General features: G+C 37.3%; 1 protein-coding gene across 1 annotated transcript in view; it reads right to left on the reverse strand.

The window, feature by feature from the left end:
• Positions 1–24,844, reverse strand: part of DDX10 (DEAD-box helicase 10) — a 287,618-nt gene that overhangs the window by 247,277 nt on the left and 15,497 nt on the right. The window contains exons 7-9 of the mRNA XM_060017996.1: positions 22,587–22,713; positions 19,542–19,704; positions 14,547–14,631 (exon numbers count right to left, since the gene is read on the reverse strand). Coding sequence (XP_059873979.1) covers positions 14,547–14,631; positions 19,542–19,704; positions 22,587–22,713 — 375 coding nt within the window. The remainder of the gene's footprint in view (positions 1–14,546; positions 14,632–19,541; positions 19,705–22,586; positions 22,714–24,844) is intronic.

A 24,844-nucleotide genomic window follows, 5' to 3' on the forward strand; every position in this document is an offset into this window, starting at 1 on the left:
ATAAGATAATCACCTCACAACTGTCAGAATGGCTATTATACAGAAGGTTGGAAATGACAACTGTTGGCAAGGCTGTGGACAAAAGGGAATCCTTGTGCACTGTTGGTGGGAATGTAAATTGGTGCAGTCAGTACAGAAAACAGTATGGAGGTTCCTCAAAAAACTTAAAAATAGGTGGAGCTGGGGAACAGGGCGGAAGAGTAAGACGTGGAGATCACCTTCCTCCCCACAGATACATCAGAAATACATCTACATGTGGAACAACTCCTACAGAACACCTACTGAACGCTGGCAGAAGACCTCAGACCTCCCAAAAGGCAAGAAAGTGCCCACATACCTGGGTAGGGCTAAAGAAAAAAGAATAAACAGAGACAAAAGAATAGGGACGGGACCTGCACCAGTGGGACGGAGCTGAGAGGGAGGAAAGGTTTCCACACACTAGGAAGCCCCTTCGCGGGCGGAGACTGCGGGTGGCGGAGGGGGAAGCTTCGGGGCTGCGGAAGAGAGCACAGCAACAGGGGTGCGGACGGCAAAGCGGAGAGATTCCCGCACAGATGATCGGTGCCGACGGGCACTCACCAGCCCGAGAGGCTTGTCTGCTCAACCGCCGGGGCGGACGGGGCTGGGAGGTGAGGCTCGGGCTTTGGTCGGAGCACAGGGAGAGGACTGGGGTTGGAGACGTGAACACAGCCTGCAGAGGGTTAGTGAAGCACGGCTAGCCGGGAGGGAGTCCGGGGAAAAGTCTGGACCTGCCGAAGAGGCAAGAGACTTTTTCTTCCCTCTTAGTTTCCTGCTGCGCGAGGAGAGGGGATTAAGAGCGCTGCTTAAAGGAGCTCCAGAGACGGGCGCAACCCGCGGCTAAAAGCGCGGACCCCAGAGACGGGCATGAGACGCTAAGGCTTCTGCTGCTGCCACCAAGAAGCCTGTGTGCGACCACAGGTCACTATCCACACCCCCCTTCGAGGGAGCCTGTGCAGCCCGCCACTGCCAGGGTCCCGGGACCCACGGACAACTTCCCGGAGAAAACGCACGGCGCGCCTCAGGCTGGTGCAACATCACGCCGGCCTCTGCCGGCGCAGGCTCGCCCCGCACTCCATACCCCTCCAACCCCACCGCCTGAGTGAGCCTGAGTCCCCGAAGCAGCTGCTCCTTTAACCCCGTCCTGTCAGAGCGAAGAACAGACGCCCTCTAGAGACCTGCACGCAGAGGCGGGGCCAAACCCAAAACTGAGCCCCGGGAGCTGTGAGAACAAAGAAGAGAAAGGGAAATCTCTCCCAGCAGCCTCAGAAGCAGCGGATTAAAGCTCCACAATCAACTTGATGTACCCTGCATCTGTGGAATACAGGAGTAGACAACGAATCATCCCAAATTGAGGAGGTGGACTTTGAGAGCAAGATTTATGACTTTTTCCCCTTTTCCTATTTTTGTGTGTATGTCTATGCTTCTGTGTGAGATTTTGTCTGTATAGCTTTGCTTCCACCATTTGTCCTAGGGTTCTATCCGTCCCTTATTTTTTGTTTTTTTCTTTAAAAATGAATTTTTTTATTAATAATTATTTTTTACTTTAATAACTTTATTTTATCTTCCTTTATTTTATTTTACTTTACCTTCTTTCTTTCTTTCCTTCCTTCCCTCCCTCCTTTCTTTCTTTCTTTCTTTCCTTTCTTCCTTCCTTCCTTCCTTTCTTTCTACTTTTTCTCCCTTTTATTCTGAGCCATGTGGAAGAAAGGCTCTTGGTGCTGCAGCCAGGAGTCAGTGCTGTGCCTCTGAGGTGGGTGAGCCAACTTCAGGACACTGGTCCACAAGAGACCTCCCAGCTCCACATAATATCAAATGGCAGAAATCTACCAGAGATCTCCATCTCAACACCAGCACCCAGCTTCACTAAACGACTAGCAAGCTACAGTGCTGGACTCCCTATGCCAAACAACTAGCAAGACAGGAACACAACCCCACCCATTAAAAGAGAGGCTGCCTAAAATCATAATAAGTCCACAGACACCCCAAAACACACCACCAGACGCGGACGTGCCCACCAGAAAGACAAGATCCACCTCATCCACCAGAACACAGGCACTAGTCCCCTCCACCAGGAAGCCTACACAACCCACTGAACCAACTTTAGCCACTGGGGACAGACACCAAAAACAACGGGAACTACGAACCTGCAGCCTGCAAAATGGAGACCCCAGAAACAGTAAGATAAGCAAAATGAGAAGACAGAAAAACACACAGCAGATGAAGGAGCAAGATAAAAACCCACCAGACCTAACAAATGAACAGGAAATAGGCAGTCTACCTAAAAAAAGAATTCAGAATACTGATAGTAAAGATAATCCAAAATCTTGGAAATAGAATAGACAAAATGCAAGAAACATTTAACAAGGACCTAGAGGAACTAAAGATGAAACAAGCAACGATGAACAACACAATAAATGAAATTAAAAATACTCTAGAAGGGATCAATAGCAGAATAACTGAGGCAGAAGAACGGATAAGTGACCTGGAAGATAAAATAGTGGAAATAACTACTGCAGAGCAGAATAAAGAAAAAAGAATGAAAAGAACTGAGGACAGTCTCAGAGACCTCTGGGACAACATTAAATGCACCAACATTTGAATTATAGGGGTTCCAGAAGAAGAAGAGAAAAAGCAAGGGACTGAGAGAATATTTGAAGAGATAATAGTTGAAAACTTCCCTAATATGGGAAAGGAAATAGTTAATCAAATCCAGGAAGCACAGAGAGTCCCATACAGGATAAATCCAAGGAGAAATACGCCAAGACACATATTAATCAAACTGTCAAAAACTAAATACAAAGAAAACATATTAAAAGTAGCAAGGGAAAAACAACATATATTACACAAGGGAATCCCCATAAGGTTAACAGCTGAACTTTCAGCAGAAACTCTACAAGCCAGAAGGGACTGGCAGGACATATTTAAAGTGATGAAGGAGAAAAACCTGCAACTAAGATTACTCTACCCAGCAAGGATCTCATTCAGATTTGATGGAGAAATTAAAACCTTTACAGACAAGCAAAAGCTTAGAGAGTTCAGCACCACCAAACTAGCTTTACAACAAATGCTAAAGGATCTTCTCTAGGCAAGAAACACAAGGGAAGGAAAAGACCTACAATAACGAACCCAAAACTATTAAGAAAATGGGAATAGGAACATACATATCGATAACTACCTTACATGTAAATGGACTAAATGCTCCAACCAAAAGACACAGATTGGGTGAATGGATACAAAAACAAGACCCATATATATGCAGTCTACAAGAGACCCACTTCAGACCTAGAGACACATACAGACTGAAAGTGAGGGGATAGAAAAAGATATTCCATGCAAATGGAAACCAAAAGAAAGCTGGAGTAGCAATTCTCATATCAGACAAAATAGACTTTAAAATAAAGACTATTATAAGAGACAAAGAAGGACACTACATAATGATCAAGGGATCCATCCAAGAAGAAGATATAACAATTGTAAATATTTATGCACCCAACATAGGAGCACCTCAATACATAAGGCAAATACTAACAGCCATAAAAGGGGAAATCAACAGTAACACATTCATAGTAGGGGACTTCACCACCCCACTTTCATCAATGGACAGATCATCCAAAATGAAAATAAATAAGGAAACACAAACTTTAAAAAGAAATGAAGGAAACGATAGCAAAGATCAATAAAACTAAAAGCTGGTTCTTTGAGAAGATAAATAAAATTGATAAACTATTAGCCAGACTCATCAAGAAAAAAAGGGAGAAGACTCAAATCAATAGAATTAGAAATGAAAAAGGAGAAGTAACAACTGACACTGCAGAAATACAAAAGATCATGAGAGATTACTACAAGCAACTCTATGCCAATAAAATGGACAACCTGGAAGAAATGGACAAATTCTTAGAAATGCACAACCTGCCAAGACTGAATCAGGAAGAAATAGAAAATATGAACAGACCAATCACAAGCACTGAAATTGAAACTGTGATTAAAAATCTTCCAACAAACAAAAGCCCAGGACCAGATGGCTTCACAGGTGAATTCTATCAAACATTTAGAGAAGAGCTAACACATATCCTTCTCAAACTCTTCCAAAATATAGCTGAGGGAGGAACACTCCCAAACTCATTCTACGAGGCCACCATCACCTTGATACCAAAACCAGACAAGGATGTCACAAAGAAAACTACAGGCCAATATCACTGATGAACACAGATGCAAAAATCGTCAACAAAATACTAGCAAACAGAATCCAACAGCACATTAAAAGGATCATCCATCATGATCAAGTGGGGTTTATTCCAGGAATGCAAGGATTCTTCAATATACGCAAATCTATCAACGTGATACACCATATTAACAAACTGAAAAACCATATGATCATCTCAATAGTTGCAGAGAAAACTTTCAACAAAATTCAACACCCATTTATGATAAAAATCCTGCAGAAAGTAGGCATAGAGGGAACTTTCCTCAACATAATAAAGGCCACATATGACAAACCCACAGCCAACATTGTCCTCAATGGTGAAAAACTGAAAGCATTTCCACTAAGATCAGGAACAAGACAAGGTGGCCCACTCTCACCACTCTTATTCAAAATAGTTTTAGAAGTTTTAGCCACAGCAATCAGAGAAGAAAAGGAAATAAAAGGAATCCAAATCGGAAAAGAAGAAGTAAAGCTGTCACTGTTTGCAGATGACATGATACTATACATAGAGAATCCTAAAGATGCTACCAGAAAACTACTAGAGCTAATCAGTGAATTTGGTAAAGTAGCAGGATACAAAATTAATGCATAGAAATCTCTGGCATTCCTATACACTAATGATGAAAAATCTGAAAGTGAAATCAAGAAAACACTCCCATTTACCATTGCAACAGATATGTAGGAATAAACCTACCTAAGGAGACAAAAGACCTGTATGCAGAAAATTATAAGACACTGATGAAAGAAATTAAAGATGATACAAATAGATGGAGAGATATACCATATTCTTGGATTGGAAGAATCAACATTGTGAAAATGACTCTACTACCCAAAGCAATCTACAGATTCAATGAAATCCCTATCAAACTACCACTGGCATTTTTCACAGAACTAGAACAAAAAATTTCACAATTTGTATGGAAACACAAAAGACCCCGAATAGCCAAAGCAATCTTGAGAATGAAAAACGGAGCTGGAGGAATCAGGCTCCCTGACTTCAGACTATACTACAAAGCTACAGTAATCAAGACAGTATGGTACTGGCACAAAAACAGAAAGATAGATCAATGGAACAGGATAGAAAGCCCAGAGATAAACCCACGCACATATGGTCACCTTATCTTTGGTAAAGGAGGCAGGAATGTACAGTGGAGAAAGAACAGCCTCTTCAATAAGTGGTGCTGGGAATACAGGACAGGTACATGTAAAAGTATGAGATTAGATCACTCCCTAACACCATACACAAAAATAAGCTCAAAATGGATTAAGGACCTAAATGTAAGGCCAGAAACTATCAAACTCTTAGAGGAAAACATAGGCAGAACACTCTATGACAGAAATCACAGCAAGCTCCTTTTTGACCCACCTCCTAGAGAAATGGAAATAAAAACAAAAATAAACAAATGGGACCTAATGAAACTTCAAAGCTTTTGCACAGCAAAGGTAATCATAATCAAGACCCAAAGAAAACCCTCAGAATGGGAGAAAATATTTGCAAATGAAGCAACTGACAAAGGATTAATCTCCAAAATTTATAAGCAGCTCATGCAGCTCAATAACAAAAAAACAAACAACCCAATCCAAAAATGGGCAGAAGACCTCAATAGACATTTCTCCAAAGAAGATATACAGACTGCCAACAAACACATGAAAGAATGCTCAACATCATTAATCATTAGAGAAATGCAAATCAAAACTACAATGAGATATCATCTCACACCAGTCAGAATGGCCATCATCAAAAAATCTAGAAACAATAAATGCTGGAGAAGGTGTGGAGAAAAGGGAACACTCTTGCACTGCTGGTGGGAATGTGAATTGGTTCAGCCACTACGGAGAACAGTATGGAGGCTCCTTAAAAAACTATAAACAGAACTACCATATGACCCAGCAATCCCACTACTGGGCATATACCCTGAGAAAACCATAATTCAAAAAGAGTCATGTACCAAAATGTTCATTGCAGCTCTATTTACAATAGCCCGGAGATGGAAACAACATAAGTGTCCATCACCGGATGAATGGATAAAGAAGATGTGTCACATATATACAATGGAATATTACTCAGCCATAAAAAGAAACGAAATTGAGCTATTTGTAATGAGGCGGATGGACCAAGAGTCTGTCGTACAGAGTGAAGTAAATCAGAAAGAGAAAGACAAATACCGTATGCTAACACATATATATGGAATTTAAGAAAAAAAGAAAAATGTCATGAAGAACCTAGGGGTAAGACAGGAATAAGGACACAGACCTACTAGAGAATGGACTTGAGGATACAGGGAGGGCGAAGGGTAAGCTGTGACATAGCGAGAGAGTGGCATGGACATATATACACTACCAAACGTAAAATAGATAGCTAGTGGGAAGCAGCCGCATAGCACAGGGAGATCAGCTCAGTGCTTTGTGACCACCTAGAGGGGTGGGATAGGGAGGGTGAGAGGGAGGGAGACGCAAGAGGTAAGAGATATGGGAACATATGTATATGTATAACTGATTCACTTTGTTATAAAGCAGAAACTAACACACCTTTGTAAAGCAATTATACTCCAATAAAGATGCAAAAAAATTAAAAATTAAAAATAGAACTACCATGTGATCCAGCAATTCCACTTCTGTGTATTTATCCAAAGAAAAGAATAACAATAACTCAAAAAGATATACGCACCCTCATGTTCACTGCAGCATTATTTACAATTGTCAAGATACGGAAGCAACCTAAGTGTCCACCAATGGTGAATGGATAAAGAAGATGTAGTATATATATACAATGGAATATTATTTTGTGTTAAAAAGAATGAAATTTTGCCATTTGCAACAACATGAAAGGACCTTAAGGGCATTACACTATAGAAAATATGTCAGGAGCAGGTGGGGCAAAAATAGATTTAAAAATATAAGTGAAATAAGTCAGAGGAAGACAAATACTGTATGATCTCACTTATATATGGAATCTAAAAACAAACAAACAAAAAACCAAGCTCATAGATACAGAGAACAGACTGGTGGTTGCCGGGGCTGGGGGCAAGGAGTAGACAATATGGGAGAAGGGGAACAAAATTTCAGTTATAAAATAAGTCATGCGGGCTTCCCTGGTGGTGCAGTGGTTGAGAGTCCGCCTGCCGATGCAGGGGACACAGTCCGGGAAGATCTCATATGCCGCGGAGCGGCTGGGCCCGTGAGCCATGGCCGCTGAGCCTGCGCGTCCGGAGCCTGTGCTCCGCAACAGGAGAGGCCACAACAGTGAGAGGCCCGCGTACCGCAAAAAAAAAAAAAGTCATGCAGATGTAATGTACAGCGCGGTGACTACAGTTAATAATACTGTACTGTATATTTGAAAGTTGCTAAGAGAATAGACCTTAAAAGTTCTCATCACAAGAAAAAAAAATTCTGTAACTGTGTATGGTAACAGATTAGACTTATTTTGATGATCATTTTGCAAAATATACAAATACTGAATTGTTATGTTGTACACCTGAAACTAATATAATGTTGTATGTCAATTATTAAAAAAAAAAAAATGGAGTTTGACTTCTGAGTCTAGGTCATAAAAAACATTGCTGCTTCCACCGTACTCCTTCTTCCCCTCTCATTTGCTCTCTCTGATGAGGCCAGATGCCACATTGTGAGAAGCCCTCTGAAGAGGAGGACCACATGGAAAGGAACTGAAAGACACCTCTGACCAACAGCCAGCAAGAGAATGAATCTTGTCAACAAGCACATGCGTGAGCTTGGAAAGAGACCCACCCCCACACCCACCCCACCCCCGTTGAGCCTTAAAGTACCTGTGACACCTTGATTTGCAATCTTGTGACAGACTGAGCCAGAGGACCCAGATGAGCCACACCTGAATTCCTAACCCACAGATACCATGAGATAATATATGGTTCTTGCTTCAAGCCACTAAGTTGTGGGGTAATTCATTACACCACAATAGATAATTTATATGTTATCTCTGATTCATGAGTCTGATTTGAGAAACTAATTGTGTTATCTCAAGTGCCTCTCTGTTCCAGACCCTGTTCTAAGTGCTCTGGAACCATCAATTAAGTAGACAAATTCCTTTGCCTTTATGGAGCTTACACTCTAATGAAGAGAAAAAGAAAACAACAATAAATAAGTAAATACTCTAGTATATTTGAAGGTGATAAGTGCTATGGAAAAAAGATAATATAGAGCAAGGTAAGGAGGAGTGGTTGGGGCAGTGTAAAGAAAGACAGCCATGTGGATACTTGAGGGAAAAGCATTCCAGTGGAAGAAACATAATATAAAGGCTTTGAGGCAAAAATATGCCTGGCATGCAGGAGAAATAGCAAGACCAGTGTGGAGCAAGGGAACAAGCGGAGAATAATAACAAGCGGAGAATAACAGGAAATAAGATTGGAGGGGGGTTGAATAGCATAGGCCCAGTAGGTCACACTGGCTTTTATTCTGAGTGAAATGGGGAGCCATCAGAGGAGTCCCATGATCTGAGTTGTGTTTTTAAAGGATCATTCTGTCTGCTGTATTGAGAATAGACAGCAGGAGAGCAAGGGGGAAGTGCTAGGAAATAAGAAACTCCTAAGAAATATCAGCCCCCTTATCTACCTCTCTAGCTATAGTGGTCATACTCTACCCCAGCTCAATGTTTTTTGATGCAAAATAAAGCATTGGTTTTGCCTTTTTGCTTTAAATCCTAGATAACAACAAAGGCAGAAGGCCATGTGAGGAAGCACCAGCCTCTATCTAGGAGGAGCTGAGTAAAGTTAGCATCTTCAGTCAATAAAGGAATCAAAGTAATAAGAATTCTCGCTAGCAAAGACTGTTCCTATCTTATACCTAAGATATACACAGTATGTTTCAGTAAATTAATGCTCATGGAAATTGTCTTTTCACTTTTATTATTTCAATTTACAAATCAATTAAAGACACTATTTAAAAAATTCTCATTATCTATTCCATAAAGTACTAGTATTTACCACAAACAAACCATGAACTCTGCACAGGTTATCACATTAGAAATTTTAACTACTTCCCATCTTCATATTTGCTGTTTTTAATCTAAACTGATGCAAGCCAGTGTGCAATGCAAAGAACTGGCCTCTGCTGCCCCCTACTGGAATCACATCTTGCTACCTAACTCTCCCACAAACAAAATCTGAGATCCACAAAATGCAGCCAGGCAAATAAGGCTCGGTTGAAATACTGCTGGAATTTTACCACTACTCTGGAAAACCAAGCAGTTATATATATAAAGTCCTAACTCTTATATATAAACTCCCAACTGTTTAAATATACACAGTTATATATAAGCTCCCATCTTCCACCCACAGACCCCTACTGCCCAAATAAAAGCATTTTAAAAATTAGGAGTATCTGATATGTAAGGACTTTCCATTCCCAAATCCTTTTTATTTTCAACTGGGCATTTTTATAAGAAATAGAAGAGCTTAGTTTTATGAGTACTAAAAACTACAAGCCCTAAAGACATTCGCTTTTAAGTGGTAGAATGTATCACAGAACACGGCTTTAAAAAACTATATTCATATTCCTTGCCTCACTTGTTTCCTAAACGAGATCATTTTGTTAAAAGGGGTGTGGATAGTTAAGAAAACAAATTTCTCTCAATTACTAAAGATCAAAAGAATTTTAAACAGGTGAATAAATTAAAACAGAATAAAGCACTTAAGGCAACAAGTACCTAAACCACCCTTTATTTTTAGCTAAAACACAGAAAGGAAAAAAACAGATTCCCCAAACCTTAGCTATTTTGCCACAAAGCAGTGAATTCATTTCTCAATATTAATACAGTATAGTTCACTTCCAAAAGCAAACACTATCTGGCAACCTAGTTTTAATTACAGCATATATACAGGATTTTAATTAGTTTCAAGCTTTAATTTAGCTTTTATTCAATTCAATTATCCAGTCTGATGGCCCACAAAAGTTCTAATTTATCTCTAAGCCCATTAATGGTAACTTTTTGCAGTTTGGTTCTTTTTTTTATTAGACTGACAAAGAAAAAATAAGCATTACATATCCTAAACCTTTCCACTAACTATACATCTAAAATAGTCAGTTCAAAACATTTTTAATTGGTTACAAAGGGTCAAACAAGCTTGTACTTTAAAAATCAATGACCATATTAGAAACTACATTATAATAGTTTTTCAAATTGGTATTCTCTCTTCAAACACAATCATTGTGATGTTGTACCTCCTCTTCACCTCGAGTCATTAAAACCAATTTAATGCTTACCATGGCATGTTCAACTACATAAGATTTTTAACAACTTCTCCAGGAACCAAGCACCCTGAAATATTTCCCCTTCTTGAAACTTTTCCTGATATACTGAGATGTCAAATAATCTTCATATAGGATGAATAATTTTAAAATACTGCTAAATGTATTCTATAAAGGAATCAGTTTAACCTGTCCATGCCCACACCATTGGCACATCTAAAAAAGCCTGTCTGGCCTGGTCCAATACACTAATGAGAGATGATATCCACCAACCTCACCTATCCAGAGGCCCATAGGGCCATGAAATGCAAATGTGTGCATAGATAAATGTACAAATTCATACATGCTACACATTTACTGAGGAGAATTAAACAGTGTATTAATTCCACCAACCACTACTAATGACTTCTCTAAATATCTCACTATGAAAGATAATCCAAACATGTATCCAACACAAAGACCAATGATGCACCATGTACCTTCTTACAAAATGGAAAACAAAGCTGCTGTTCTACCTATGTCCCATTTACTTAGATCCCACTAGAAACCAAAAGGTTACCAGTCTAAAGACAAGTCTGTCTGAATGTACAATGAAATCATACACAGAGCCTAGTTCTAACTCTATTACTTGCTCAAATTATATAATTACAATAAAAAGACTTACTTTTGAATCCTCTAGTACAATCCTACTGTTAAATAGTTTTATCTTTCACTATTGTACTATTCTCTCCTTTCCTTCTTCATGCAGGTCAAAAGAAATGCTTTTAATTTAAATGAGTACATTTTGATCATAGCCCATGTTTAACAGCCCAAAGGGTAAATCTGAATCAATCGAAAAATGTTTAAACATTAAAACAGTTTATGAAAATTAGAAAATTATAGGAAGAAGGAGCTCTATATCTTGTTAGGCTGTAGAACAGGAAAAACCTCCACTTCAACTGAAACAACGACAAAATTGACCAAATACAAACAAAAAAACTTTTTCCCTTTAAAGCCATCCAAGAACAGTAGATACAAAGAAATTTATGAGACTCAACTCCAAAGGGACTTCCTAGATAAGCAAAGGATAGAGGACACATTCAAACTTGAGGCCACTGGCTGAAATGGGTGCAGGGCAGGTAGAAAAGCAAGCCTGCTGGCGAATGACAGACTTTGCTTAGATGAGGATTTCTTCTTTTTTTTTTAAGATTTATTTATTATTTACTTATTTTTGTCTGCATCAGGTCTTTTAGTTGCGGCATGAGGAATCTTCGTTGAGGCATGTGGCGCACGGGCTCTTCGTTGCAGTGCACAGACTCTTTGTCGCGGTGCGTGGGCTTCTCTCTAGTTGCAGAGTGTGGGTTTTTTCTCTTCTCTAGTTGTGGCGCACTGGCTCCAGGGTGCGTGGGCTCTGTAGTGTGTAGCACGCGGGCTCTCTAGTCGAGGAGCACGCAAGCTCAGCAGTTGTGGCACACAGGCTTAGTTGCCCCACGGCATGTGGGATCTTACTTCCCTGACCAGGGATCAAACCCGTGCTCCCTGCATTGCAAGGCGAATTCTTTACCACTGGACCACCAAGGAAGTCCCTAGATGAGGATTTAAATCTTGGGTCTTAAAGATCCTGCCATCCCTGGGAACTCATTAAATAGAAGTTGGTGGCTTAATAATCAGAAGTAACTTGGTCCATTTAAACCAACAGTTGGTGTCTCTTCCATCATTAAGCATTAATGTCTGACTGACATCCATATTATAAATACTCATGCAGTTTTGATGAGAAAGAAAACGTAAAACCAAAGAGATAGTACATCATAACCAATCACAACCTTATTGTGATTATTATTTAGGTTGCTTCCAGTTTTCTTTTTTAAACAAAATATACCCACATTTGAAGAACCTCATATTTGAATCTATGTGAGGTAAAAATGCCTGTTAATAAGCTCACACCTCAAAAACCTACAGAAATCTCTGAAAGAAAACTTTCCTTTAGTTAGTAGGGGGGGTTATGTGACTCAGAAAGATTATAACCTCTCAGGAGACAAAAATGTCTATTTCTCTTTGCATGTGTAAACCTGAGAGTTGCCATGTGTTCTCATGACTGCAACAAAATTAGAGATAGGAGTAAATAATCAATCACATTCTACTGAAATTATGCATTTTATTGTCTGTATTCCCTCCAGGTTTCAAGATGAACGAGGTCAGGAATCATGTCTGTTTTGCTCGTTTTACCTCCTACTATGTACAATGCCTGGCACTTAATATGTATTTGTTAAATCCATATAGAAAAAATGAATGAGTGAATCCAGATTACTTTCAGCTCTAATGTCTTTATGATTTTCTATTTTATGGTTTTATTATATGAATCTATGGTTCTTTGGTTCAACAATTTTAAGTAAAATGTATTTTAAACATATACCCGTAGTATTCAAAAGAACTTTTCACAATGATGGAAATGTTCTATACCTGCTCTGTTCAAGATGTGGTATTAGCAGTTTAAATGTGACTAGTGTGACTGAGAAACTGTATTTTTATTTTAATTTAATTTTACTTAATTGAAATTTAAATAGCCACATGTTGCAAGTGGCTGCAATACTGCATGGCACACAGACCATTCCTTAACTTTAGGGAACAATGTTTTACAACTGACTAGGGGCTCAGTGTTTGGAGATGCTTATGAAAAGGATCACATTTTACGATATGGACACATAGAACTGTTGTATTTTCTAGTAGTCCCTCCCTCAAAAAAAATTATCAAGAGTAGTTGGGATTTGAGTCTGAGTTAAAATACAGAAAGATGTATTATATAGCACATAGTTAACAGAGGAAGAAATATCTTGTATCAAGTTGCCTCCCAAGAACTTGTATCTGCCAATCAAAACTGAACCCAACTGTTTCTCCTCTGTGAAGTTTTCTTCTGTACTTCCACAGGAGCTCCATAAAACTTCTGTCAATACCTCTAATACTGTATATGCCTCTACTATAGACTGTTTTCGAGGTACTAAAACATCCTTAATGGAATGGACACTATATCTTATTTTCATGCACAAGCTCACACCAGGCCTAATCCAGTACCTCACACGTGGTTGGTCTTTCATGAATGGTTACTTAGTGAAAAAGATTGAAATCCGGGGTCAAAAGATCTGAATTCTAGTTCTGTTTCTGCCATATACTTAGTGATTTGGGGTCTAACACTTAATTGGTTATTTCCAATTCTTACCATTACAAATGTCAGTAAGATGAACACCTTTATAGAAACTTTATTAAGATCAATTTCTGGACGTGGAATTACTGAAGCAAAAGGAAGAACTCTAAGGCTTTTGATAAGTACTACCAAATATTACCCATAAAGATGCTAACATTTATAATTCTACCTGCAGCACACATCTCCCAACTTGACTGCAACCTCAATGGCAATGATATAGCACGTTACCCTTTTCATTCATTCATATACCTTTCTATGCCCTTTCCTCCCAAATGACTGACTTTGCTATATTCTTTTCCAAATAGCTCCCCCACATTCCTGAGCAAACACAGGATACTTTTACTGGGGGTGGGGGGAGGTGAAAAGGGAGTATTTGGGAGTAGCCTCCAGCAATGCCTCTAATTCCCACACTAGAAAAAAGGAAAAGAGAAATCTGTGACTCAAAACCACCTTGTCTCTTATTAGAACCTATACCAGAGAAGGTAAGAGCACAGATCTAGACTACAGGAGTCAGACTGCCTTGGTTCAAATCCTGGCTCTATGGATTTTCACACAAAATGTTTAACTGCTCAGAACACTCAAGTTTTGTCATCTGAAAACAGAGATTGAATAAACAGTCTTATACCTCATCAAAGAGATGATGTTCAGTGAGCAGTTCTAATGAAAAGCTTAGTAAGGGAAGAAAGTTAGAACAAAAACACTAAAAGAAGATTTTCATGGATTCTTTTCAGCCCTCATCATCAAGTCTCAGCCACAATGACTTAGCAAGAGCTGTCCACTTGCTAGCAACCAATGTCACAAAAATGTCAAACCAGCAGTCACTTACCTGAATTCCTCCATTCTTTGTTTGTACACAGTTCAGAAAGCACGCTTTTTTGCTTAGATAAAACCAAAAGCAAAGATATAGGCTGGCACACCTACCGGGCAGTTCTACCTGCTCTGTGAATATATGTGTTGGCATCCTCTGGACAATCAAACTGAAGAACCCAATTCACAGCTGGGAAATCTGTACAGAAGGAATATCAAGTTGAAAACACAGTTCCAAGATCTTCCTGCTGCACTATTTTTATTTTATAATATTGCTTGCCAGGGCTTTCCATCACATCAAACTGATAGATATCATCTGTGGACACTATTAAAATTAACTGCATGAACCGAGAGATAATAAACACTTCTCTTCTTTGACAAACTGAACTAAAATTAATGACAGTGTTTGAATGTGAAGATTATTTTGTATCTGACAGAGGAGACAGACTGCTTTGTGTCACACAAATAACGAAATATCCTGATAGTTAATAACCTAAAAGAACCACTTCTCATGAGCTCCCAGTGAACTATGAAACTGGTTGATAAATTTTAATGAAAATTTACTTTTCCTGCTATTTCCATCTCCATTCAAATTAATGATGTCTTTTTAAATCCCTCTCCCCATTTCCTAGCAATAATTACTTCATATTTATTTCTGGCTGCAAAAGTTTCCATTCATTCTCAGAGATCCTGGTCTCAACAACTTAAGAGAATTACCTTTAGTCATTTACAGATTTTGCCATAAGGATTTCAGATCAATGTCTATCACAGAGAAAAAAGCTAAGGGAGGGAGGGAAGGAAGGAAAAAGAAAAAGAGAAAGAAAAAGAAATATTTGGGAAGATAATGATACCTATGGATACCTATGAGCATAAAAACTACAACCAAGTTATACAAGCTATTCAAAAGGGTTGAATCTATTTAAATGGGCATAACCCAAGAAAAACAGAAAAAAGATATTTAGAACAATTCTCTCCCTTGGGACTTGAAGTAACCAGGTACCTCAGAAGGCAAGGATATATTTCAGGGTTGTAAAAAGGAAGATAGGTTGAAAGTAGCACTCAGATCCTCAGGTTCCCTCCAGGATCCTATACACTGGGTCTCCTGAAGAAAAGCGAAAGTCTTATTCTCGAGAAAGGCTTCAAGCCAAGACACCAGAGAGAGTGGAAAAAAGAGGCACCAGAGCCAGAGTGAAAACAGGGGTACTGAGTGTAAGTCTGAATGCTGACTGGGAGCCCTCTATGTCTACTTCCTTGCTAGGCTTCTAGAGAGCCAGCAGCAAGCTTAATCCTTCTGCTCAAGAGGTTGAAGTATTCTTATCTGGAGAGACTGAATGTTCAAAAAGAATACACTTTGACATCCTGGTCCTCCACAAGATGACCAACTCCGTCTAAATCCCCTCGCAATGAAGGCCGTTAGTCAACAAGCCTCATCCACATACAAATCACTTCAAATAAGCTTCTTGATGCCTCACTGTTACATATAATAAAAGACTGTCAATTGCAGACAATCGAGAAAAGTCTCAAAAATGAAAAGACAGATAAAAGAGTAAAAATGAAACTCAACAGAAACAGAAACAATGTGAAGAGAACTTTAACCTAATATCGTCAGAGAGCTAAAACACTGCATCCATCAAATAAGAGTAAGAGGCTATAAAAAAGGAACTCTTGGTACTTCATTAAAATTTTAATCAGAAAAGTTGAAATATAAAATCAAGAAATCCCCCAGAAATAACAAGAAAAAGACAATGAAATGGCAACAGAAGAAACAGGAAAACTAGAGGATTGATCAAAGAGGTCAAATACTCTTCCAGAAAGAGAAAATAAGGGGGGAATGGGAAAATGTTATAAAAAAGGTATGAGAAAGGAAACAAGCTAAGTACACAAATGTCCCATTAGTAAGCAGTAATTACATACTCAAAACAAATATTGAATATTTATTTAATCAAATCACCAAAGAAGCAATTCAGAAGTATTTCCTGCAACTGAAAGACATGAGTCCCTAGTGTGTGCTGCTCAATACAGAAGGTATTCAAGTTTAAAATTTAATAGAATTAATAACTCAATCTTTCCTCATTGCACTGGACACATTTTAAGTGGTCAACTGTCACGTGTAGCTAGCAGCTATAGTATTAGTGCAGACACAGAACATTTCAGTGATCAAAGAAAATTCTATTGAACACTGCTGGTCTAGATTGAAAAAATATACTGAATGCGCCTATACAACAAATGGGACCTCACACTAAGGCACATTATCATAAAATTTCAGGACTCCACAGATAAACAGAAAACACTAAGAACAGCCAGAAAAAGAAAAGGGGGCTACAAAAAACAGAATCAGAAAGGCAAAGGTCTTTTCAACATAATACTGACTACCGTAAGACAATGGAGCACTATCTGCAAAATTCTAAGAGAAAATTATTTCAACCTAGATTTCTATTCTCAATACAACTATCATTCAAGAATAGGACATTATCAGATATGCAACAATTCAAAAAATGTACCTCCCATGCACTCTTACTTCGGAAGCTATTAAAGAATGAGCTTTAGTTTAAAAAACAATAATAATAATAAATCAAGAAAGAGGAAGGGGACTTCCCTGGTGGCGCAGTGGTTAAGAATCCGCCTGCCAATGCAGGGGACAAGGGTTCAATCCCTGGTCTGAGAAGATCCCACATGCTGCGGAGCAACTAAGCCCGCGAGCCACAACTACTGAAGCCTGTGCGCCTAGAGCCTGTGCTCTGCAGATGCCACCACAGTGAGAAGTTCGTGCACTGAAACGAAAAGTAGCCCCCATTTGCCACAACTACAGAAAGACCATGTACAGCAATGAAGACCCAAATGAAAAGTCTCACGATGACAAACATGCATCAGGCTTATGGAGCAACCAGTCCAGATAAGAGCTGAAGACTTTTAAAAGGCTGCAACAAGGAGATCCCAAGGGAAAAAGAAACAGACTGTGTTTGAACTATTAGGAAACTAGGAATGTGACATCTGCTGGAACATCTGAGGAAAGTTAGAACAGGAAACACAAAACTAATTTTAACTCAATCATTAACTTGATATAAGAAATGTACTTAGAAATATGAAGCTAAATACCAAGAGAAATAATGGCTTCTGGAGAGTGAGGAGGGGTAGAGTACGGCTTGCTATGTCTCATAACTCGTTTTTACCCATATCGCATATTATTCATTAAGAAATAAAACTGAGAAAAATTAAGACTAAAGTTTAAAAAAGATACTGGTGTCCTCTAAAGAAATTCCTGGACATACTATGAGATACACTACATAAATACACTGGAACTTTATACACTGACATGGAAAGCCTTGGAAAGAAAGTCATAGACTGGTATGTATAATATTATTTTATACACTTCATAAACACATAAGATAATACTATATATTGCTCATGAATACATTCATATAATCTTTTTAAAATAAACTAGAAGAGAGATTCTTGACATTTTTTGTGCCACAGTTAAAACCTATGAACCCCTTTTCAGAATATTTTTTAAATGCATAAAGTAAAACATATAGGATTATAAGAGAAAGCAATTATAATGAAATAAACATTTTTATTGACTTTTTTATATAGCAATGTATATGCTTATTTACTAACATATTAAATAACACAACCTAGCTGTATATCTAATAACTACCATAATATCAAAATAGTACTAAGTGTAAATAATATTCCAAGATATCTACAGAAACTGTAATGTAAAATGAAAATATCTATGATTTTCAATTGATGACAAAGTTACAAGTACTACCACAACAGTTCGCTGCTTACATTTATAATTGAAGGAAATGCTAAATCTCAGTTAAAGGTTAGTGAACATGTGTAATTTTTTCCCCATCTAAGTTCACAGACACCCTGAATTCTATCACAGACAAGAAGTGAAGAGCCTTCAATTAAAAGGTTACCTACCAATTATATGACAGTAAACATGTCTATGGAAAGGAGGAGAGGGAAAATAGTGAGACTGGGAAAGGGTACAAAAAGGATTTCAACTACATCTACTAAATATTTGGTTTCTTTAACAAACTGCAAGGAAAATATGGCAAAACAGTAATATCTGTTCATTGTGATATATCAATATACAGAATACATGTTATATATGCAATATAATTAATTGCTTATTTTGACCTAAACTATTTTAGGTTCAAAAATCGGGAGGGGAAGGGTGGTATCAGAGTGTAATATAAGTAGATAAAAACATAACTAAAATGTTTCAAAACAGTACATTCAAAACAGTGATGAGGAGCAGGGGGTGGGGGAGGGTAGTTGGAATGAGTTACTGTGGAGCTGAGAAAATAACCTAGAGAGCTTTAAAAATATGCATACTTAACTACTGCTGCTAGTCACATGGGAATGAACTTTATGATGACTGAGATATGCTTTAAAATACTCCCAGAGGGATGGAAGACGGGGAGCTAAGTGGGTGGTCATGAGAAAGATAACTGCTCGAACTGGGTAATATGTATATGAGGGTACTTTAGACTCAATCTCTGTGTATGTTTAAAATTTACCATAATAATTAATGTAATAAAATTAGGTGTTTGAAGAATTCAAATTACCACTTATTTATCCTTATCTTTTGTTCTTGCCTCTATATCCTCTGTAATTACTTCCATACCCCATCCCATCCCCACAAAGCCATCAGTTGTATGATATTATAATGGCTTTTTGAAAGTTTAAACACATTAAATGTAATGATTTTAAAATAAAAATTAGAATGGTTGGAGAAAAGATGTACTTCATTGATTTTTCTTGTTAAGTAAATTATAGTATTTGTCAAAGTTTCCAATTTTCAAAGAAACAATTTTTTTTCACATCTTTAAATTTTTAATTCTCCTTTGATCCTGTAGACTCCTCGGATTCTATGATGTAATTATTATCATGAAACAATAAGAGCACAAAAGATGAAGACATTACAAAAAGTTTCACTGACATATCCTTAGTGTTAGTCATCCCAGTTATCAATTTACTTAATTTTCTTTTATAAAATAAGAAAGCCCAATTATTTGAGTCAAACTATTTGAATTACTGGAATACACCCATTTATAAGCCCATGATCACAGAACATTTTCTCAAAAGAAGTTTTCTTACCCAGCCCCCTGGCTGCAAGATCAGTAGCAAAGAGTACTGCAGCTCTCTTGCCAACAAATTCATCATAGACTTCCATTCTTCTCATCTGCTGCTGTCGACCATGCAGGGCAAGAATAGAAATGCCAGGACGTAGCCGGCAGAATACTCGGTACAGATACTGAACCTAGGCATTTACAGAAAAATGATTTTGGTAGTACTTCTGGGTAGCAGCAGGAAGTAAGCTTGCAAGATGAACAGAAAAATGCATTACAGAGCACAGGTTCATCAATTAAAGTACAGAGCACAGAAAGGGAAATGTAGTCTAGAGCTGTGGTCTTCAAACAAAGCTGTGGTCTTTGAACATTTTTGCTCACATTATTTCCTAAAAGAATTTTGAAAAAAATGTGCCCTCCTTACACTTTTAAGTTAGTATCTGACATTTTTCCAAATTTAAGTGGTTGCAAAGAATATAATTTCTGGTATATTTAAATATATTTTAAAATAAAGACTTACCTCTTATAAATGTATCCAATTGATTCTAAATAGCACAGCAACATGATATCCACCACCAGTTATTTAAAAATAATGGGGAAGGCTACACATGTGTGGGGCAGGACCCCTCAATTTTGCTGCGAACCTAAGACTGCTCTAAAACAAAGTCTTTAAAAAAGGAAGATTACTAACAAAATGTGAGGAACCTCTTCCTTAACAGAAAAATTTTACATCATTTCTTTTCTTCCTTGAATTCATATTTCTATTTCCTGACCTCACAGAATTTTATCTTGTTTTATGCTCGAAAGTCTCTTATTGATCACTTTATCACAATTTGTGATTTTCTACAACAAAACTATGTATATGTAAGTTTTAACTTTAATTTCCTGTAGCCGTAAAGCTGCATTAAAAGTTCTCAGACTCAGGTACTATTATAATTATTAGTACAGAACTGGCCGAAACAAAAAAATGTTAAAATTTGATTTAAAAAACTGTTAAACATAAAAAATAAAATTCTATTATAAATATCTCTCTTAATACATGAGACAAGATAGAGCTGTTGCTTTAGTTTTATTTTTCTTTAGTTTACGTACTTATAAATGAATACCACTGGTTGCTATACTGAGGCAGAGTACAGCATCATTTTATTCCTATTTCTCTAACACAGGTGTTAAGAAAATCTCTTCATGAAAATATAGAAAATGGACTGGAAGGGACCTTAACTTTTTGAACTCCTATAAAATATGTCAGAAACATGATGATAAATTACAAATAATTTTATCAGCTAATAACTCCATTAAGTCTTCCTTCGTATTTTGTTGAAAGTAAAGAATGGGAAACCACCTAAATTGCAAAATGACTTGTTACTCCAAAATTAAAGTTATTCACTTTCTCAAACAATATTCTAGTGCTAGGAAGGTTCTCTGATCCTGAGACAATGCCCCAGTAAGACTAGGGATAGAGGCACTCCTGCCTTTCCTTTGTAAAGTTTTTAAAAGGGCTAACATGAAAGCGGAGATGAGAAAGGAGAGCCCACAGACCAGACCACAGATGTACTCTCAGGCAACCCAATCTCAGAAAAGCATATATGGAAATTGAAGAACTATTAAAATGGAAGATCAACCAAGAGGCTAAGAGAAAGTTAAGCACGGTTTAAACTGCACTGTAACATGATGGGTGGTGAGAAGTGTTAAAACTAATGAGAACTGTCAACAGATTGAATATGAGTTGAAGACAAGCAAGAATTAAGGATTCCGTCATTTAATGAGATGCGGAAGAGTTAGAGGGAGCAGAACTTAGGGATAGGAAATCTTAAAACTGCTTTTCCTATGTTAAATTTAAGATGCCCTTTAGACACCCAACTGGAAATATCTAGTAGTCAAGTGGATAAACAAGTTTGGGGCTCAGAAAAGAAGTCAGGGCTTAGGATGTAGATTTGGCAGTTGTTAGAATACAGATGGCATTTAAAGCCATGGAATTAAAGAGGTATAGAAAGAGTATAGCTTGAGAAAGGGCAGAGTATACTCTGCCCACTGTGAAGAGGAAAAGCAGAGTATTACAGAGTAAAAACTTTATAAACATTAACTCTTAAAATTATTTCCTTGTACACAGATACGAAAAACATCCTTTCTTTAGAAGATATAAAATTCTAAAAATCTAAAAGAAGTCCTAAAAAATCTGAAGTCATTCTTTACATGGATAAATAATGAGGTTCTGTGCTTTCCCCCAAAAACAGACCACTACTTATCTTCCCCATAAGCTGGAGGAAAACTCACTGCATATTTGCCATGCTAAGCTATTGCAAAAGCTATAAATCTAGAATCAACCTACTATATACCAACAACTATATGTCATCAGGAAATCTGAAATACAGTAGAAGAAAAGTGACACACAAAATCAACCACAGTTTCTTCTCTTTAAGGGAAAAGACCACGTTTTCTTATACATCACTAAATCCGTTACTTATAAGCATATGACTAGTGTTTAAGAAATGCTGATAAACTAAATAAAGATATAAACAAAACACTACAGAATGATAGAGGAAGGTGCAGTTCATTGTCACAAGGGGGTTGGGGAGTGTCAGAAAAGGACTTTCAGATACAACATTTGAGCTTAATCTTAAAGGATATTAAATATTCCTCCAGAATTAGGATGGAGGGATGCAGGGAGATCAGCATGAACAAAGATACGGAGGCATGGAAATAAATGGCATATTCAGTTCGGTATTCACGGAGGGTAAGGTAGACATGAGGTTATAAAGACCTCTAGTTAGTCTAGCCATTCAATTGTTGGTTCTACCAATATTTATTGAGGACTACTATGTTCTAAGTATTGTGCTAGGTGCTAACAATACTGAAGTAAAAACGGACAGTTCTGCCCTTCCTTATTGAGCTTACAGTCTCATCCATGGGTTCCTTTAAAAATGAAGATGCCAAGATTTTCATTATCTACAAATCCCCCCACATTTAGCACTGTATTTATTAAAATAGATAAACAGCATTTTCAAACAGAAATTTGATATTTTAAAAGGGACAATTCAACACGAATAACTTAAGAAAAATAAACACTAGGTACCTCTTTACAACTGGAGAAAAATACAATACTTTTCTTCTTCAGGTGGCTTCTCAAAAAGGAATACAGCACACTTATTTTTTGCTGCAGCTCACAGACTATGTAGTTCTGTTCCAAAGTGGCAGGGGTGCTTATGGAAATAAGAGGGAAAATGTTAAAAATATGCCGTGTTGGTAATTTTGAAACCCAGACCAAAAAACAAATGTTAACAGTGGCATGCCTCTCAAGCAAATTTTTCAGACACACATATACATACATACCCCCAAAAACAACCTCTCTACTGTCCCTTAGGAAATGAATACAACACATGACCAAAATACATACAAAATCCCTTATAATGTATCAAAAATATACATGCAAACAGGGGTCACCTCTGCAAGAGTAGGGTCAAGGATCAACTTAAGGGCATGATGGAACTTGCTGGGCAGATGGTACTGTTCTACTTCTTAGCAGGGCCTTGGGTTACAGAGACATACACATTTATCAAAACTCAGTAAATGTACTCTTAATTTGTTCGTTTGTTCGCACTGTATGTAAATCTTACATCAAAAAAGAAAATCTCTATACAAATACTGAACTCTAGTTAGTGATATGTGTACTGAAATATTTAGGGGAAGTGTACAGATATCTGAAAATTACTTTGAAATGCATCAAAAATAAGATGGGTTGATGTACAGAGGGATGCGTATAGGGTTTTCACTGCAAAATTCTTTCAATTGTGCTGCATGTTTGAAATTTCTCATAATAAAAATGTTGGAGAGAAACATACATGCATTTACTCTTTGAACTAATAAAACTACTTTAAGGATTCTGTTCCAAAAAATAATCTGGTAAAAACACAAAAAGATACAGTATTATTTACAAAGAAAAAAAAAAAAAGATGGAAATCAACCCATATGTAGTAGAAAACTTGTGTAATGAACTACTGTACACAATAATGTATCATGCAACTGCAAAAAAAGGAATGAGGAATATATATATAGTGCTATGGTATGATCTCTAGGGCATACTGTTAAGTGAAAGAAGCAAAGAAGAATAGTACATAAAATTTGGTATCATTTATCAGAGTGAAGGTATATATACATTCATGCACACACAGGCAACCCTGTGGGTGTATCTGTTTGTATAAAGAGGAAAAAAAAGAGCAACATATAGAAATATAAAGGAAACACACTGGTGTACTTCTTCTACGTATACTCTGATATACAACTCAGAAAGATTCAATCCTGATTTTTCTGGTCCTTTGTAATTTGAGAGTAAATATTCTTTTATGCCTTAAAATATTCTTGACCATAATCTCTCAGGATATATTAACCAAACCGTTAAGTTGCTAAAGGGGAAAATTCAATAATGATATTAAATAAAATTCACAATAGCATCTGCTTTTTATAGTGCTTCTGGTGAATGTGAAATTACAGAGTACTGCAGTCATTATCATATAACCTCCAGTTTTGTAAATTATGTTGCTAAATACCTGTCTTTCAATATGTTTTCTGATAGTCACATTTTTTTACAAATGATGGAACTGCTTTCTAGAATCATTTATGAAATAAACAGTTTTTGCATTCATTTTTTTCTAACTAACTCCATGATCTACAGATAATGACCAACTATTATCTACAGAAACTGGGAACAGGGATAATATGTACAATTAATTTACACTTTAGAGACCACCTAATGATTGAAAAATTAGTGTCAGGTAAAGACAAAAACAGGCAGAAAGGAAAGAGCAAAGAGAACAATGAATAAAATCAAAAGACCTAGACAGTCTTTAGATTATCAAATTAATTGTACCAAGAATTTCAAGAGCTGTCTCGACACAAACTTACAAACAAAAACTAGTGTCTACTCGATGGTAAGCCAAGGAGGAAACTGTACCTCAAATATCTCTTGCTATCCCATTCCTAAGGAGTTCTTGATAACCAAAGCTACCAGAACTCAGATTCTCCAAAGTTTATCCACTAGGATCACCTGGAAGCATAGAATCTAGCCTCTTCTCAGGCTTTTTTTAATCCTAGACATCTATTGGTTGAACAAGGTCAAGGTGAGCCTCAATGCCCATATCCCCTGTATTTAAAGACTTTCCAAGAAACCCAATTTGTTTTCCCAATATATTTCTTTTTAGACTAACATTTCACAGCAAGAAATGAAAGTTAAGATAGAGATGATGGTAGAGGTGAGTCCATATTGAGATCTTCAATACAGATTCAATTTAAATTCACTGGAAAACATTTCTGGAAGTCAAGTATGTCCACAGTCTG

Source organism: Delphinus delphis, chromosome 8 (genome assembly GCF_949987515.2).
Source record: "Delphinus delphis chromosome 8, mDelDel1.2, whole genome shotgun sequence".
Lineage (NCBI taxonomy): Eukaryota > Metazoa > Chordata > Mammalia > Artiodactyla > Delphinidae > Delphinus > Delphinus delphis.